This window comes from Prorops nasuta, unplaced genomic scaffold (assembly GCF_024137725.1).
Source record: "Prorops nasuta isolate Cenicafe-Biocafe unplaced genomic scaffold, Cenicafe_Pnas_1.2 PNAS00013, whole genome shotgun sequence".
NCBI classification, from domain to species: Eukaryota; Metazoa; Arthropoda; class Insecta; order Hymenoptera; family Bethylidae; genus Prorops; species Prorops nasuta.
In genome coordinates this window covers 317,272-331,922 of record NW_027116810.1, presented here as the reverse complement: position 1 = coordinate 331,922, position 14,651 = coordinate 317,272, and the positions used below count along the sequence as shown (strand labels likewise).

Here is a 14,651-nt window from a genome sequence, read left to right as displayed (position 1 = left end):
GTGTTTGTGAAATTATAAGCACTACGTATATTGTCCCTCTTCTAGACGATAGTGTTTACAACAATCATTTTAAATATAAAATTTTATTTATTAAAACTTTTCTGTAAGTTTGTGTATTCCCTTGTTACAATGTGCAGTGCTTGTAGTTCAGAAAACAATATATTAATTAATCTAAATACATTTATAGTACAGGTTATTTTTTTGAGCTACGTTTAATATTTATTTAATAACTGCATTTCTTGTTTATTAAAATTCGTTATGAATTATATTGTTTTAATAAAATTATTTGAGATACTTAACAAAATATTTAGTTCAAACTAAATAAATAGATTTTATTCGAAAAAGACTTCAGCTTTGTTGGAACAGGAAACCCATTACTCAAAAGAATTCAATATTTATTTCAATTCTCAGACTGTTTCATTGTAATAATTATTACAAATCTCTCATATCATGAAATAAATATTTTTTCAGAGGAATTATTTTGTATAATTGTTTTAATTAAATATTTTATTAAAAAATGGCTGTCCACCAAGTAAATTAGTGTAACATCTACAAAGATTTTAATTAATTACAACAAGAAATATTTATTCCAAATTAATAAATATATAATTGATTTAAAAAAACTGAAGTTGTATAAATATTCGTTTTTGATAATTAAATCATTTCATTGTTATACCTGATATTTATTTAACTTGATTAAATAAGTTTTGAAGCAAATAAATTTTCAGCAAATAAACTATTTACTTCTTTTAAGCAAATTTTTTTCTCAGTGTACTTATAAACTAAACTTAACTAAATTCTGATATTTTGGATTATTCATAACATGTTATGAATTTTGAGGACTTCTTCCTTCGTCCTAGTAGGCTGCCATCCGGACCACCCATCCTCTATTTGTTAGTTTACGCGGCCCCAGCCACATGACTGGAGCCACCGGATGCCCCACCAATCGAAGTCCTCCTGGAAGGACGTATCCTTTAACATTCGCTGGTCCAACTCCCCTTCGGCTCTCCTGTTGCACCGGCGAATGTAGTTTAAATATTTTTGCTCGATCCGGTCAATGATCGTAACTAGAAATAATGAACAGAACAAAAATTTAACTTTATTTGTAACCTGATAAATGTAAAAGTTACAAAAACAATAGCAGTTTTAAAAATAATTTTTGCTTTTAATGTTTCGTAATATAATTTAACTTAATAAAGGAATAAAAAAAAATATTTCTTAACATTTGCGAAACTTATTTAATCCTTGAACGACTTTAACTTGATTTACACACACCTTGACCGTATCGGCGGTTGAAAACTCCCCGAAGATACTTTATATCTGCAACTCTTCTTTCCATCTTGACTTTTAGAACTAGTGGTTTATTAGGAACACCGCGAAATCTACACTTCCTTTACAGACTGAACAAACAGTAGAGAATGAAATCGCCGCATTTTGCTCTTTTTTACAAGTGGCCGCCCCACTCTTATTCTTTAATTTGGTCAAGTGGATGTTGCTTAACAAAAATCATGACCATCGTCATGATTGAAACTCATAGCATCGACTTGCATACGATTATTACTGCTGGCGTCTTTTTTACCTTTTTCTGATTTTCAGTTAAAGCATAGTGTCCCATCGCCTTCACAGTTCACATACATTTTGAGGAAGTAGTTAGCATCAAGTATTATACAACTTGATAAAAGATAACCAATACCTCAGATGGTAATATGTCTTATTACGGAGACCTTTAATAAGCAGACATTGTTAGGAAGAAGTTACTCCTAGGGAAGACACTACATTTATTTTTATAGCTGTTTGTGAATTTCCAAGTACAGTCCTAGGTTCAAAAAATGAGTATGTATGTCATTTTAATACTTAACATTATATTATTAGTGATATTGCTAAATTGTACAAGAATGTTAATCCATATACAGTATCGTTCAAAAATTTTGAAACACCTAAGTATAAATAAGCTGAAATTAAAGAATTAATATGTTTTGATGAATCATGGGTAATATTACCTAATTAACATTTTTATAAACGTTATTTCAAGACCTTTCCAAGGTTTTGTATTCAATGTAAGTTTTAATTTTTTGTCCTTGAATAATGATGAAAAACTAACAGTAAATTCTTCCAACATTAACGTATTTTACAATAGCAATCAGGATCAAAGATAATTATAATATGATTGCTTCAAATTATTGAATTGAAACCTTTATTCAAAAACTTTCCATGAAAAATTGGAAGATATCTGAACCTACTCTGTGAATAAAGTTATGGCTGCTTAATTAAAACATGATACTTTGTATGGAATTGAATTAACTTTGCAGTTGCTTATATAATACTAAAAATGTAAAGAAAAAAAATTTTTTGCTATGAGTGCATAAATCACAAGCTTTTCTATTATACCATTTTTCATTAAAATTTACTTTTTCAGTAAGCATTTATTTTATGTTTCCGAAACCTTTTAAAGGTAATATATATTAAAAGAACCATAGCTCTGATAATAATATTCATAATTGTTTCATCCATATTTCATTCGAAGGAGATTAAAAAAATCTTCAAATTATCTAATTTTACATAATTACACTATTTTAAATTATATTTATATTTTAAGTTTATACTATAAGCTTATAATAATCTTAATAGTGTAAAAGGATGTAACATTAAATTTCATACATACAAATTGAAAGTCCTTCAAATAACCTTTTTCTTAATTCCATGTAGTGCTTTATACATTTTATTCAATTAGAGACACATATAATTGAGTGTTCGTAAATTTTTACTTAGGTGTTTTAGAACTTTTGGAAGGTAGTGTATATAGTAGCGTTCATCATTTGCTAATTCTTGAATCTTTCCCGGAATACCGTGTGTCAGCGATGTGCAATCGAAGCCTGAGGAATGTTATAGGGAGACACGCGTGATCTACATTCTTATAAAGAGATCTTTAACCCCACGATTACATACGTCAAACTTTACCTTACCTCTTGGTAACATTTTATCCCTTTTAAGTACTTTAACGAATTGCAAATTGGTTTCATACCATTATGCCTCACTATACATATAATTAGTTAGACAAAACTTATCATAAAAAACATAGTGAATTGTAAAAATTTTAAATAAAGCAAGATATTTTGGAATACTAAAAGAGTTAAAATGTATCAACAATAACTTAGTTCCATAAAAATTTAAGATGTTTTTGATATAGTTTTTACAGATCTCACATATTTTATATTTTCTTTCTTGTGATATTGCACAGTTACAATTAATATGCAAGCTAAATTACACAGATATATTTCACTGTTCTTAACGACTTTCAATATAGGCAAAAGCTTTGATTTTTGGAACTTCGTTGCATGGTTTCCCAAAAAATACAACATTTGATAAAGAATCGGAGGTATACTGAATTTTCAATGAATTAAACAGAATAATCACCAAAAATAGCAATAAATCGCATAGCGTTTACCATTACTTATTAAGTGCTTTTTAATTAATTAAGTCATTTGTGATTTGGTAGGGACAGCGCTCATAAAATAAATGAATATGTGCTCTTCCTTAAGGGGATGCATTACGCGTCGAAGAAGTACTTCCATATTATCTTCTATAATTTTAAACATTTGAATATTTTCATAGAGACCAAATAGGCTCGTATTAATCTGCTTCATTAACGTAAAGGCTTAATTTTTGGATTAAAAAAATTTTTTTTTCAATCGGATATTGTTAATAATATTTTATTTCCTACCAATAATTTCGAAAAAGGGAGACTTAATGACGCTGCGCCAAACTTCAACGAGTAATTTGAGACCAAGAAGAAGCAAATATTCCCATAAATGTAGAAGATTTTTTGGAAATACTATTGTAGGGCAACAATGGCAAATTTGCAAAATTTTCCTTGTTGCGCTATAAAAGTATTTCCAAAAAATCTTCTACATTTATGGGAATATTTGCTTCTTCTTGGTCTCAAATTACTCGTTGAAGTTTGGCGCAGCGTCATTAAGTCTCCCTTTTTCGAAATTATTGTTTGGAAATAAAATATTATTATCAATATCCGATTGAAAAATTTTGTTTTTAATCCAAAAATTAAGCCTTTACGTTAATTAAGCAGATCAATACGAGCCTATTTAGTGTCTATAAAAATATTCAATTTTTAAAATTGTAGAAGATAATTTGGAAGTAATTTTTCGACGCGTAATGCATCCCCTTAAGAATTCAAATTATTATCCGTGAAAGAGGATTTTCTTTCTGGTAGTAACATTTTCATTGGACTATAGTTGTACACTTCAGTTAACGTAACAAAATGAAACACCCATTGATTCCCTTAATTACTTCGACTCCGACTATTTCCTGCGCTCGTATTACGTTCTGGACGTGGTGGCGGCATTATACTTTTTTGGTTGTCCTCGGGAGGGGTTTCAATTGTTAATGAAGTATTTGATCCTTCGTTAGTATACGTTGAACAGCGTTTATGGAAAAATTTAATACATAAAATGATTACAATAAATATTACAAATCCCACTGCTGCGTATGACATTATGGTGGATTGACCACAGGAACCTCGGAGATACCTCAAGTCGTTATCTTGCATTTGCACACGTTCTAAATCTTTAGCTTGACTCTCAATTTCCGTAAGTTGGATGGCATGCTTATTTAGCGACCAATCCATCAAAGGTTTAGTGACAATAGGCTTCAACTCTATAAGTTTTTCGAGTGCCTCCCTATTTTTTTGGGGCAACAAATCCGAAAAAGGGAGGGAAGAGAACGGTTAAAAATGTTTCGTTTCCGACGTAACGATAACTTCCATCGTTTCTAGCAGACTATCTACTGTTTTTCCTACACAGCCCGGATCAAGTCGCAGTATACCATTTCCTATTATCGTTTCCTCATCTTGTATATTACCATGACACATTATTTTTACATCCTCAGGTTTATGTAATGAATATAACCAACTCTGCGATTTTTCCAAGCCGGTCCAAAAGTTTCCTGACGAACTAATAACTCGAATGTCACAATGTTCCCATTTTGGTTTCTCGTGGTTTAACAAAATTGAAACTTCACATTCTCCGTTACGATGAATTTTATGCCGCGCTGGTCCAGGGGGGCAAAAGAATGCATTTGATGGATGAAAACATGTTGCAAGAAAATCTCTTGATATAAATGTGTAATACTCATTTTTATTCGAAATGGCGATATATGGTTTTGCTGGTTGAATAAACGTCGAAATTGTTCCGTTGGATGAGATTTTCTCATGAGTCGGATATGGATATGCACGATACATTTGGTACTTTTCCGACTGCAGCAGAGGAACCTCGAGGACCAATATAAGTTTGCCTTCATGACATCGTACGTTTAGTCTGCTACTGTCCTATATATTTTCCATTCGAAGCTCCTGGTCGCTGAAGGGAAGTTCCATCTTTGATGTCCGTGCTGCTTCTTTCAAAACCACGAAAAGGCGATAAGGCGTAAATATGGCGGGATATACAATTCCTCAACGAGCAAAGAGTACGGCATTTAGGAGATACATAATAGTGGAATGGAATTCGTCAGTGTGTCGTTCCATAGAATCAAGCCATTTTTCATATGAATCGATGCATTTAATACGCTCTATTAATTCATTGTTTTTATTGATGGCGTGGGCTAATTGCATAGACTGATCTTGAAGGCCAATGGTATACGATGTCAAATTATTAAGCTTCTCATGTAATTCAGAAAATTCTGACTTGACGATATGCGTTTGCTTTTCTATGAGATGAGCTGTTGCAGCACCATTTAGCTTTAACTTCGAAATTGCACTGGTGTAAAATTTTCCATCTTCTTCCGTCAGAGTTCCGAAAAGGTTTTTTGACAAACCCCCAATGAAACTAAGGGGAGCATCGCCTCGCTTTTTTCGTATGAGTGATATACCGACATTTTGATGAAGAATGTCACTGAATTGTCTTGTATAATTCATTTTTCTTATAATAGCATTGATTTTATCCAACCTGAGAGCGTTACCACTAAGATTGGCTGCCAGCTTGTAGGAACGATTAAAGTAATCCATGTTAAATTTTTGTTTCACCAGGTCGTCTATATCCAGTGTTGTTGCAATTTTCCACTTAATATTATAATGCTGAATATTGGATACTTCCTCGAAGAAGATTCCAGGATTATGATGCAATTCAGTTATGTCAAAATGGCTTGCTAATAATAAGCGAATATGCATTATGATGATAACTCCAATGACGCGTGTCCATTGAATAGTTGATTTTCCAACTGTCCTTTCCATGGTCGAAAAGTCTTGACTGCTATTCACTTCTTTTTTGTTCGTTCACTGCGTAGTATAAGGAAGTAAAGAACTTCCAATCGTGTCTAATTCCTACGACGAATAGCGAATTAGAAGCAGCAAATATTATACAATATAAATTGTCATACAAATACAGTAATAGCATTCAATACAAAGTTATATTTGAAATATTTTGTTGCAACATTATATTAAAAATAATATTCGATAGTTCAGTATTATACATTTAAATATCCATTAGAATTATGTTTATCAACAACTGAAATAACAGAAAGAACATGTGGCATGTTATCTGTGTTACCAGTTAAGTTGCGATAAGTCAAGTCCGGCCAAGAATTTACTAACGCTGCAGTTGCGAAATATGAAGCCTTAAGTGACGACAAGCTAATGCAGTAGGTTAATTATGTCCCGCTATGCGTATTCATTCTCTCAGAAACAAAATTTTAGTTAATAACCATCGGAGCAGGATAATATTGAGAAGGAAATTAGGATTCGTTGTTAGTAGAGATAGTAATAACTCTCATTTCAATAATTTATGTAACACTTCATTTTGTCATAATTTTTATAGGTAAACTTACAGTTGATGATGTCAGAGTGCGAAAGTTGTAGATGTACAATACGAAGCGCGGTGATGAGGTTTTGTGTAAATTTATTTTATAATTACAGTTGATCCTCCAGCATGTATTTGGTTGATTAGAACGATAAAGCACTACGATTTAGCTGCTCTTTCACGAACGTACGTACTTGATACTATTGTATAACGTAGTACCTTGTCACCTGTGTAAGAATTAGCTTTGAGGAGAAAAAACTAAATAATGTTGAAGGTGATTGTAGTTTATAAGCACAATAAGATTCGTGCTAAGCAACCCCACTTTTCCTTTTGTGTGGAAGGAGGCGGTTCGCACATCATATTATTTCATCATACCTAAATTAATGTCAATACGGAATGAAACAATATTGAGGTCACCTCAAAAATTTTTGAAACTGTTGTAATTAAGTATTAAAGAAAAAGAATTTTCCGTACCTTCCAAGAGCTACCTTCCAATAATATTTGTATCACTTGGAAAATACCCTAAAGGATGTATCCCCCAAGAAAACACTTTCGTGTAAAAAAAAGACGGCAAGTAATTGAAAGTGATTCCACTGAACAAAATAACCTATAAGACCAAACATTTTTTAAACTCAAATGTTACTTTAAAAATTTCTAGGTACATATATTTCCACACATCAAACATCAATATTTTTACAATAAAAAATAATACATTAAAAACGAAATATTGCAGAAAAAGAATTTTAGACAAAAATATCTGAAAAAATACTTTACAGTTAAATATTTCAGAAAAAAAAGTAGTTCTTCTGGTTGCTTAATAAATATATCTGGCAACATAAAGCATGAAGATCAAATAAATTAGGCAAATATGTCAATCAATCGGCAACATAAAGTATTGAGATCACATAAATTCAGGCAAGTAAATGAATGAATAATTAATTATTATATAATTTTTGTATACGTACACAGTGGGAAGTTGAATCGTGTGTGGTTTCAACTACAGTGTAGTATATCATATTCTAAGTTAAATTACAGAGTGAAGCTGGCTGAACCACCCACAACTCAATTTCCTACTGTGTACGTATTCAAAAATTATATAATAATTAATTATTCATTCATTTACTTGCCTGAATTTATGTGATCTCAATACTTTATGTTGCCGATTGATTGACTTACTTGCCTAATTTATTTGATCTTCATGCTTTATGTTGCCAGATATATTTATTAAGCAACCAGAAGAAGTACTTCCTTTTCTGAAATATTTAACTGTAAAGTATTTTTTCAGATATTTTTGTCTAAAATTCTTTTTCTGGAATATTTCGTTTTTAATGTATTATTTTTTATTGTAAAAGTATTGATGTTTAATGTGTGGAAATATATTTATCTAGAAATTTTTAAAGTAACATTTGAGTTTAAAAAATGTTTGGTTTTATAGGTTATTTTGTTCAGTGGAATCACTTTCAATTACTTGCCGCCTTTTTTTTACACGAAAGTGTTTTTTTGGGGGTATTTATATCAATGAGTAAAAATATAAATGAGAATGAACAATATCCTCTATACACGTGGTAATGGAAAAAATTATTCTTTCTTTTTAACACTAAGTTATTTAGTATTTATTATGATAATTACAACATACATATATATAAATACAAAATTTTAATTATGCTTTTGTTTAAACAAATATACATTTCTTAAAGCACAAATACCAGAATGAGTTATACATTGTGGAAGATTTTCTTTGACATAATCTTTCACTCGATAATCCTTATAATCGTCTAGATCATAAACGTTTACATTACCTACAATGTGTTTTAAATAAGTAACTTTTTCAGATCCTTTCAGATAAAAATCAACTCCACTATTTTCTTTGATATACTTGGTTATTAAATTTGTATGGCATTTGTAATCAATGTATCCGTCAGACCAATTAAAACCACGATGGTTTTTTGTTAACCATCTAGTTGTTTTTTTCTCTTCAGCACTCAAATTATTAAATGGAAAAGGAGGTGAAAATACATAACATCCCACTTTATTTTTATCAAAAATAGCAAACTCTTTAATTATAAATGATTTATTTGCTAATCTGAATCCTTGAAAGTCAACGTACATTTTTAATATTCTTCGAATTTTTTTTTTCAGCACAACAACAATAACAACACTTTACTGATACTGTTATTAAAATTCTTCTTTTTTTCTGGTCTCTTTTCTCTTCTGATTCAAATATCTCTATATTGTAAACAAAATAGTGTGTTACGCTCTAAGCTTAAAACGAATGAGACTGTTCTGTAGCTGTGCGAAACAATGTCCCAAGTCGGCTCCGAACCTGTGGTCAGAAGGGAAGGTTTTTTGTTCTTGAAATAAAATTATCAAAACACAGTTTAATGAGAAAATAGGAGATTTATTCAATAAATAATATGGTACAAAATTTACAAAAAAAATATATACAATAAATCCGCTATACTTAATTATAGACTTCCTAGGGAATTTGTTGTCGTCAAATTCTAGGGAATTTCGGTTGACGAAGATTCCCAAGAACCCTAGAGACTAAAATTCCCCAGAAAGGAACGCGAACTTAAAAACTCCCGGACTGGACAATTTTCCCTGGGGTACTCCCAAGTAAAATCCCCAGCCTCAGGAGGAAGCGGATGTGGAGAAGTGGTTTTAGGGAAGGGGAAGTCCCCTTACCTTTCAGCCGCCTTCTCCAAGAGCTCTAGTGGCTCCGAGCCACCCCAACCCCTTGGGTGAGTCTACCCCTCCCACTACCCGACTCTTTTCGAGAGCCCTGGATTGAGGGTCGGAACACTGGGTCCAAGGTAGTCCTCGGAGGCAGGGGGGAGGGGAAGGAGAGGGTTTAATTCCTCCCGGGAAGTCCCCGGAGAAATCTCCCTTAGGAGGGAGGAGATTGCCGCAGAGGGGAAGTCCCCTCTTGGTAGGCGGTGGGTGGTTGGTGATACTTACCAAAGTGATTCACCAGAAGAGTTCGCCGGTGGAGGCGCTCGTTTGTAGGCCGTGGAGGCGTCAAAAGTAAAGCCGAGAAGGCGTCAAAACCTGCTGCTGTTGCTGCTGCAACGCTGCTGTCGAGCAAGTATTGGGGTGCGATGGGTCCTTATCAAGGACCCATCTAAGTAATTACGCGACACTAATCTTGCCAGCGAGAGAGCTGCTGCGGGCGCTGGCCACCTAGTGGCCAAGCGAGCAAGTAGTGTCGCTGTCGCGGCCGCGACGCGCCAGGGCCAGAAGACGCGCAAGCGCGCCGCGGAGAGAGAAAGACAGATAGAGCGGCTAGACGCTGTCGGTCTAGCCGTCTACTGTGAGCGCAAGAGAGAAAGGGGGATATAGCGGAAAAATGCGGAATCTATTTCTCAACATTTTCCGCTGCCCCCGATCTCGAACAGTAGCTTTTACGCAACCCACATCTACGAGAATTAGCAATTAATACATAGAAAGCGTATAAGTTTTTCTATAAAATGAATTATGAATGCACTATTCCGATGAATCTTTCAATTCAATCACCTCCTCTTCCTCCTGCAAATCTTCTCCTCTTTCCTCTTCTTCGTCTTCTTTACAGAGTTTCCTTCTATAATAAAATACTGTATAATTAGAAAAAGACAATATATAAATTTTTGATACTCAAAAAAAAAAATATTGTTAACTTACTTTTTGCATTTATTCATTGATTTTCTTTTCACATTCATCCATACTCGTTTTTCCTTTTTCTTTTTTTTTCACATTCTTCTACAATTCTTCTTTCAAAAACAAATTTATCTGCGTCAAACATTTTTATATAAAGATTCGAATTTTTCATCAGATTCTCTAGATAAAAAAATCTGTCAGATATATCAATAATTTTAGAACTAATAGATCCAGTTAAAAACATACTCCATTTTGAATCTATTTCTATAACTATTCTCAATCCATAAGTTGTGTTAACTTTTTTAATTTTTGAAACTATACAATTTTTTAATTTTAATTGTTTTATATTAATTATAGGTAAATACTTAACAGGAGCATTTATGTCTTGATTTATTATTTGTAGCTTATCCATTTTTTGTTTACACACTCAGAAACTAAATTTCATGATTAAATAAAAACTTTTTTCGTTAAAGACCAAACTGTCGTGATGGTTGACAGAACAATAACTTCATTACTCTCGTAGAAAGCTTCACTTATATACACAACCCTTTGAAGCTCTTTAACATTAAAATATAAAAATCACGACTTTGTAGGGAGAGACGTTTTAAAATTTTCAAAATCTCAACATAATGGGGATATAACTTATTGATATTGATGAAGCAGACTTTGTTAGACTTCATTCAGTTAAATATAGTTCTTTTTCTACACGTGCCAACGATAAAATTGCATCAACGTCTAACCAATTAGACTTTATTAGCGGATGGAAGTTCATACGCTGACGTCTAAATGAATATATTATTCCTTATAAGAAGTCTTTGAAGTTCGTGTATCGATGCATCAGCAAATGCATTTTGATGCATAAGCGATTACATTATTCATTCATGCATGCATGTGCGCTCACATACACACACACAACTCATCGAAATTTACTCGTGCAGACAATTATGTTCTCTTATAGGGGGGGGGGGGGGGGGGAGAAAGAGAGAGAGAGAGAGAGCAAAAAAGTTACGAAAATTTTTTTTCATGAGACACGTGTCCTGCTAACGCAACGAAAAAATTGATGAGTCACACACCCACACGTTATTAGTGATGCTACTGTGCATGCCAATACACATAATACTTTTTCATGTTGATAAAGATACTCACTGTGTTACCTTTTTTTCATGCTGATAAAGATACTCACTGCCTTGCCGACGGGGCCGGGGCCTTGTCGGCGGCGCGCATCCAGGCGCACCCTCTTACACCCTCATACTACCCCCCTCTGGCGTCGGGGAAAACACTCACGGGGTTTAAAAAAGGGGCGGTGGTGGTGGACGTGGCCTTATTTTTTAAAAAATGGGCGGGGCCAGTGGGGAGGTGACAAACCCAAAACCAGACACGAACCATATTTGCACATGACCATGGCGCTTACCATATTTGGACATGACCATATATGGATCGAACCATATTTGGAATTACCCCCTCATCTCTCTTCACCTCCCCTCACCTACACTTCATCCAAGTCCTGTCTAGTACTACTACTTTCATTTAATAAATATTTGCGAAATTATAATATACGGCTGATATTTATCTATTCATTCAAATTTATGGCTTCCAGTTTGGATAAATTGAGCTCGTACTTGGTGGAATCTCAGCTGACAAATTTGAGGTCACAATTTTCGGACTTGAGCTTCGAGCAGTTTAACTTGCATACGAGGAAAGGTATTTTTCCTTACGACTATATAGATAGTCCGGCTCGATTGGAAGAGACGGCTTTACCATCGCGCCAGTCGTTTCACAACAGACTGACCGACAGCGATATCAGCGAAGAAGCGTACAATCATGCCGTAGAGGTATGGACCAAATTCCAGATGCGCACACTTGGGGAGTACAGTGACCTGTACTTGAAGACCGATGTCCTATTTTTGACCGACGTTTTCGAAAGTTTTCGCGATAGTTGCATGCAAGATTATAACTTGGATCCAGCCCAATATTATACGCTTCCGGGCTTCACCTGGGACGCGATGTTGAAGCATACGGGAATCAGGCTGGAGCTTTTCACGGACGTGGATATGTTGCTGTGCGTAGACCGCGGTATACGCGGTGGTTTTAGTCAGTGCTCCCATCGCTACGAGAGGGCCAACAATCGGTACATGCGGGACTACGATCCGTCGAAAACGTCTAAATATCTCATGTATTACGACGTAAACAATCTGTATGGGTGGGCAATGTGTCAGCCGCTGCCCACCCATGGATTCAGATGGATCGAGGACGCTGCCAATCTCGATGTCTCCGCTATACCTTCGGATCATCCCGAGGGTTATATTTTGGAGGTCGATTTGGAGTATCCGCGCGAGCTTCACGACAAGAACGCCGACCTACCGTTATGCAGGGTGCGTGAGAAACCGCCAGGAGCGAGCCAGGAGAAGCTGCTGGCTTCTTTAAACGATAAGACGCGTTACGTAATACATTATCGCGCTCTGCAACAATGTATGCATTGTGACCCTGTACTATTTTAGGATAGTACAGTTTCGCCAAACATATATAGAGGATTTCATATAGAGTCTGAATATATATATTATGGCCACATTATCACGGCCATATTAAAGAATCCTGGATAACGTCCTAGCAATCATCCGACTTAAGCTAGAAGACTCGGTGATTGACAGGTCGTAAAAGTATCACAACGGTACTTGCCCATATGTCCTGGGCTAAATATCACGAAAGAACTTTGACCCTGAGTAACTACCGAAAATTCAAGTTGAATTTTCGGAGAAAGTAAGACCTTGAATTTAATTGGTGGTACCAACGGATGATCCAGCTCCGCCAATTAGATTGAGAGTTATGATGAACTGGGGGTAAGAGACCGAGATCTAGCGGATCACGGCTTCCGAATTTTGCGACACACCTTATCTAGTCTTGGAGAAGTACAGACACACCTAGTCTTGTCGGAGAAGAGTGCGGACGCGCGATTGAGTCTTCAACGAGTACGAACAAGAGTTTAATCTTGAAGTACCGGGAAGTGTTGCCTGCCGCCTTGCCTGTCCTGCTCGTCGCTTTGCCTGCTCGTCGTTTCGCCGGCCTGCTCGATCGCCTGCTCGTCGACCTGCTCGCCGCTCTGCCTATCCAGCTCGCCGCTTCGCCTGCTCGTCGACCGGCCTGTTCGCCTGCCTGCTCGTCGCTCTGCCTATCCAGCTCGCCGCTTCGCCTGCTCGTCGACCGGCCTGTTCGCCTGCCTGCTCGTCGCTTCGCCTGTTCGCCTGCATGCTCGTCGCTTCGCCTGCTTGCCTGCCTGCTCGTCGCTTCGCCTGCTTGCCTGCCTGCTCGTCGCTTCGCCTGCTTGCCTGCCTGCTCGTCGTTTCGCCTGCCCGCTGATCTGCTCGTCGCTTCGCCTGCTTGCCTGCCTGCTCGTCGCTTCGCCTGCTCATCGACTTTGCCGTTTCCGGCCTTAAAAGGTTAGCGTGAATTCCTACTTGGCGATCGTGAGAGACTACAGGACCCATAGAATCCTGGTACGAACTTAAATCGACTAATTGTCGTTTACCTACTCGAAGCGCGGGGGTATATTGAGAAGAAAAGTAATTCCGGTTCGTAGACGGAAGTAGAATTATGAATCATTCGAGAGAATTCGTTAACATATAGATATTCGGTTACGGAAATATGACGATTTGTAAATAGATTTTTAATGGTAGATTTTAAGATATCGTATATCGTGTAGAATATTGATGATTTATATCCTATTGTGAAGATTCATTTTGGTCGGGAGTTCGCGATATTTGACTAAGTGAGATTGGGCTGGAAATATCGTGAAGTTTTGCGTTTAGTCGCGTTAGTTTTAAGTATCGCAGATCGTGGGGCCCGAAGGTGAATTCTCCCCGAAAGGAGCTACTTCGTTCGTCCCCGATCCTTCCGTTTTCGTTTTCCGCAGGAGATAGAATCCCGAAGTCGAATTCTCCCCGAAAGGAGCTACTTCGTCCGATTCGTCCCTCGGAAGTATAGTTTTCGCTTTCCGTTTTTCGTATAAGGTTCGCAGGAGAAACACCTGCCTTGAGAGGGGCCTTAAGTAAGTCGAGAAAAGTATCGTTGGTTATTTCCTCCCAGTCAAGCTTATAAGAATACTCGCGACTTCCGTAATATTTCCGAAATGTATGGAAATTGAATAGAAAGATTCCGAATTTAGCGCTTTTGTAGAGTTCAGAGTATTAGGAAAATATATGACAAATTTGTGTTATC

At 35.8% G+C, this 14,651-nt stretch overlaps 1 protein-coding gene across 1 annotated transcript; it reads right to left on the bottom strand.

Moving 5' to 3' along the window:
• Window positions 1-13,540: 13,540 nt before the first annotated feature.
• On the bottom strand, window positions 13,541-13,921 carry LOC136777949 (octapeptide-repeat protein T2-like). Its single transcript, XM_066734521.1, has one exon. It carries the CDS (start codon window positions 13,919-13,921, stop codon window positions 13,541-13,543), a length of 381 nt encoding a protein of 126 aa, XP_066590618.1.
• Between the last annotated feature and the right edge of the window lie 730 nt (window positions 13,922-14,651).

Bases quoted from the DNA above. Each gene is read 5' to 3' on its own strand.
- LOC136777949 (XM_066734521.1), bottom strand. From the start codon at position 13,921: ATGGGTCCTGTAGTCTCTCACGATCGCCAAGTAGGAATTCACGCTAAC.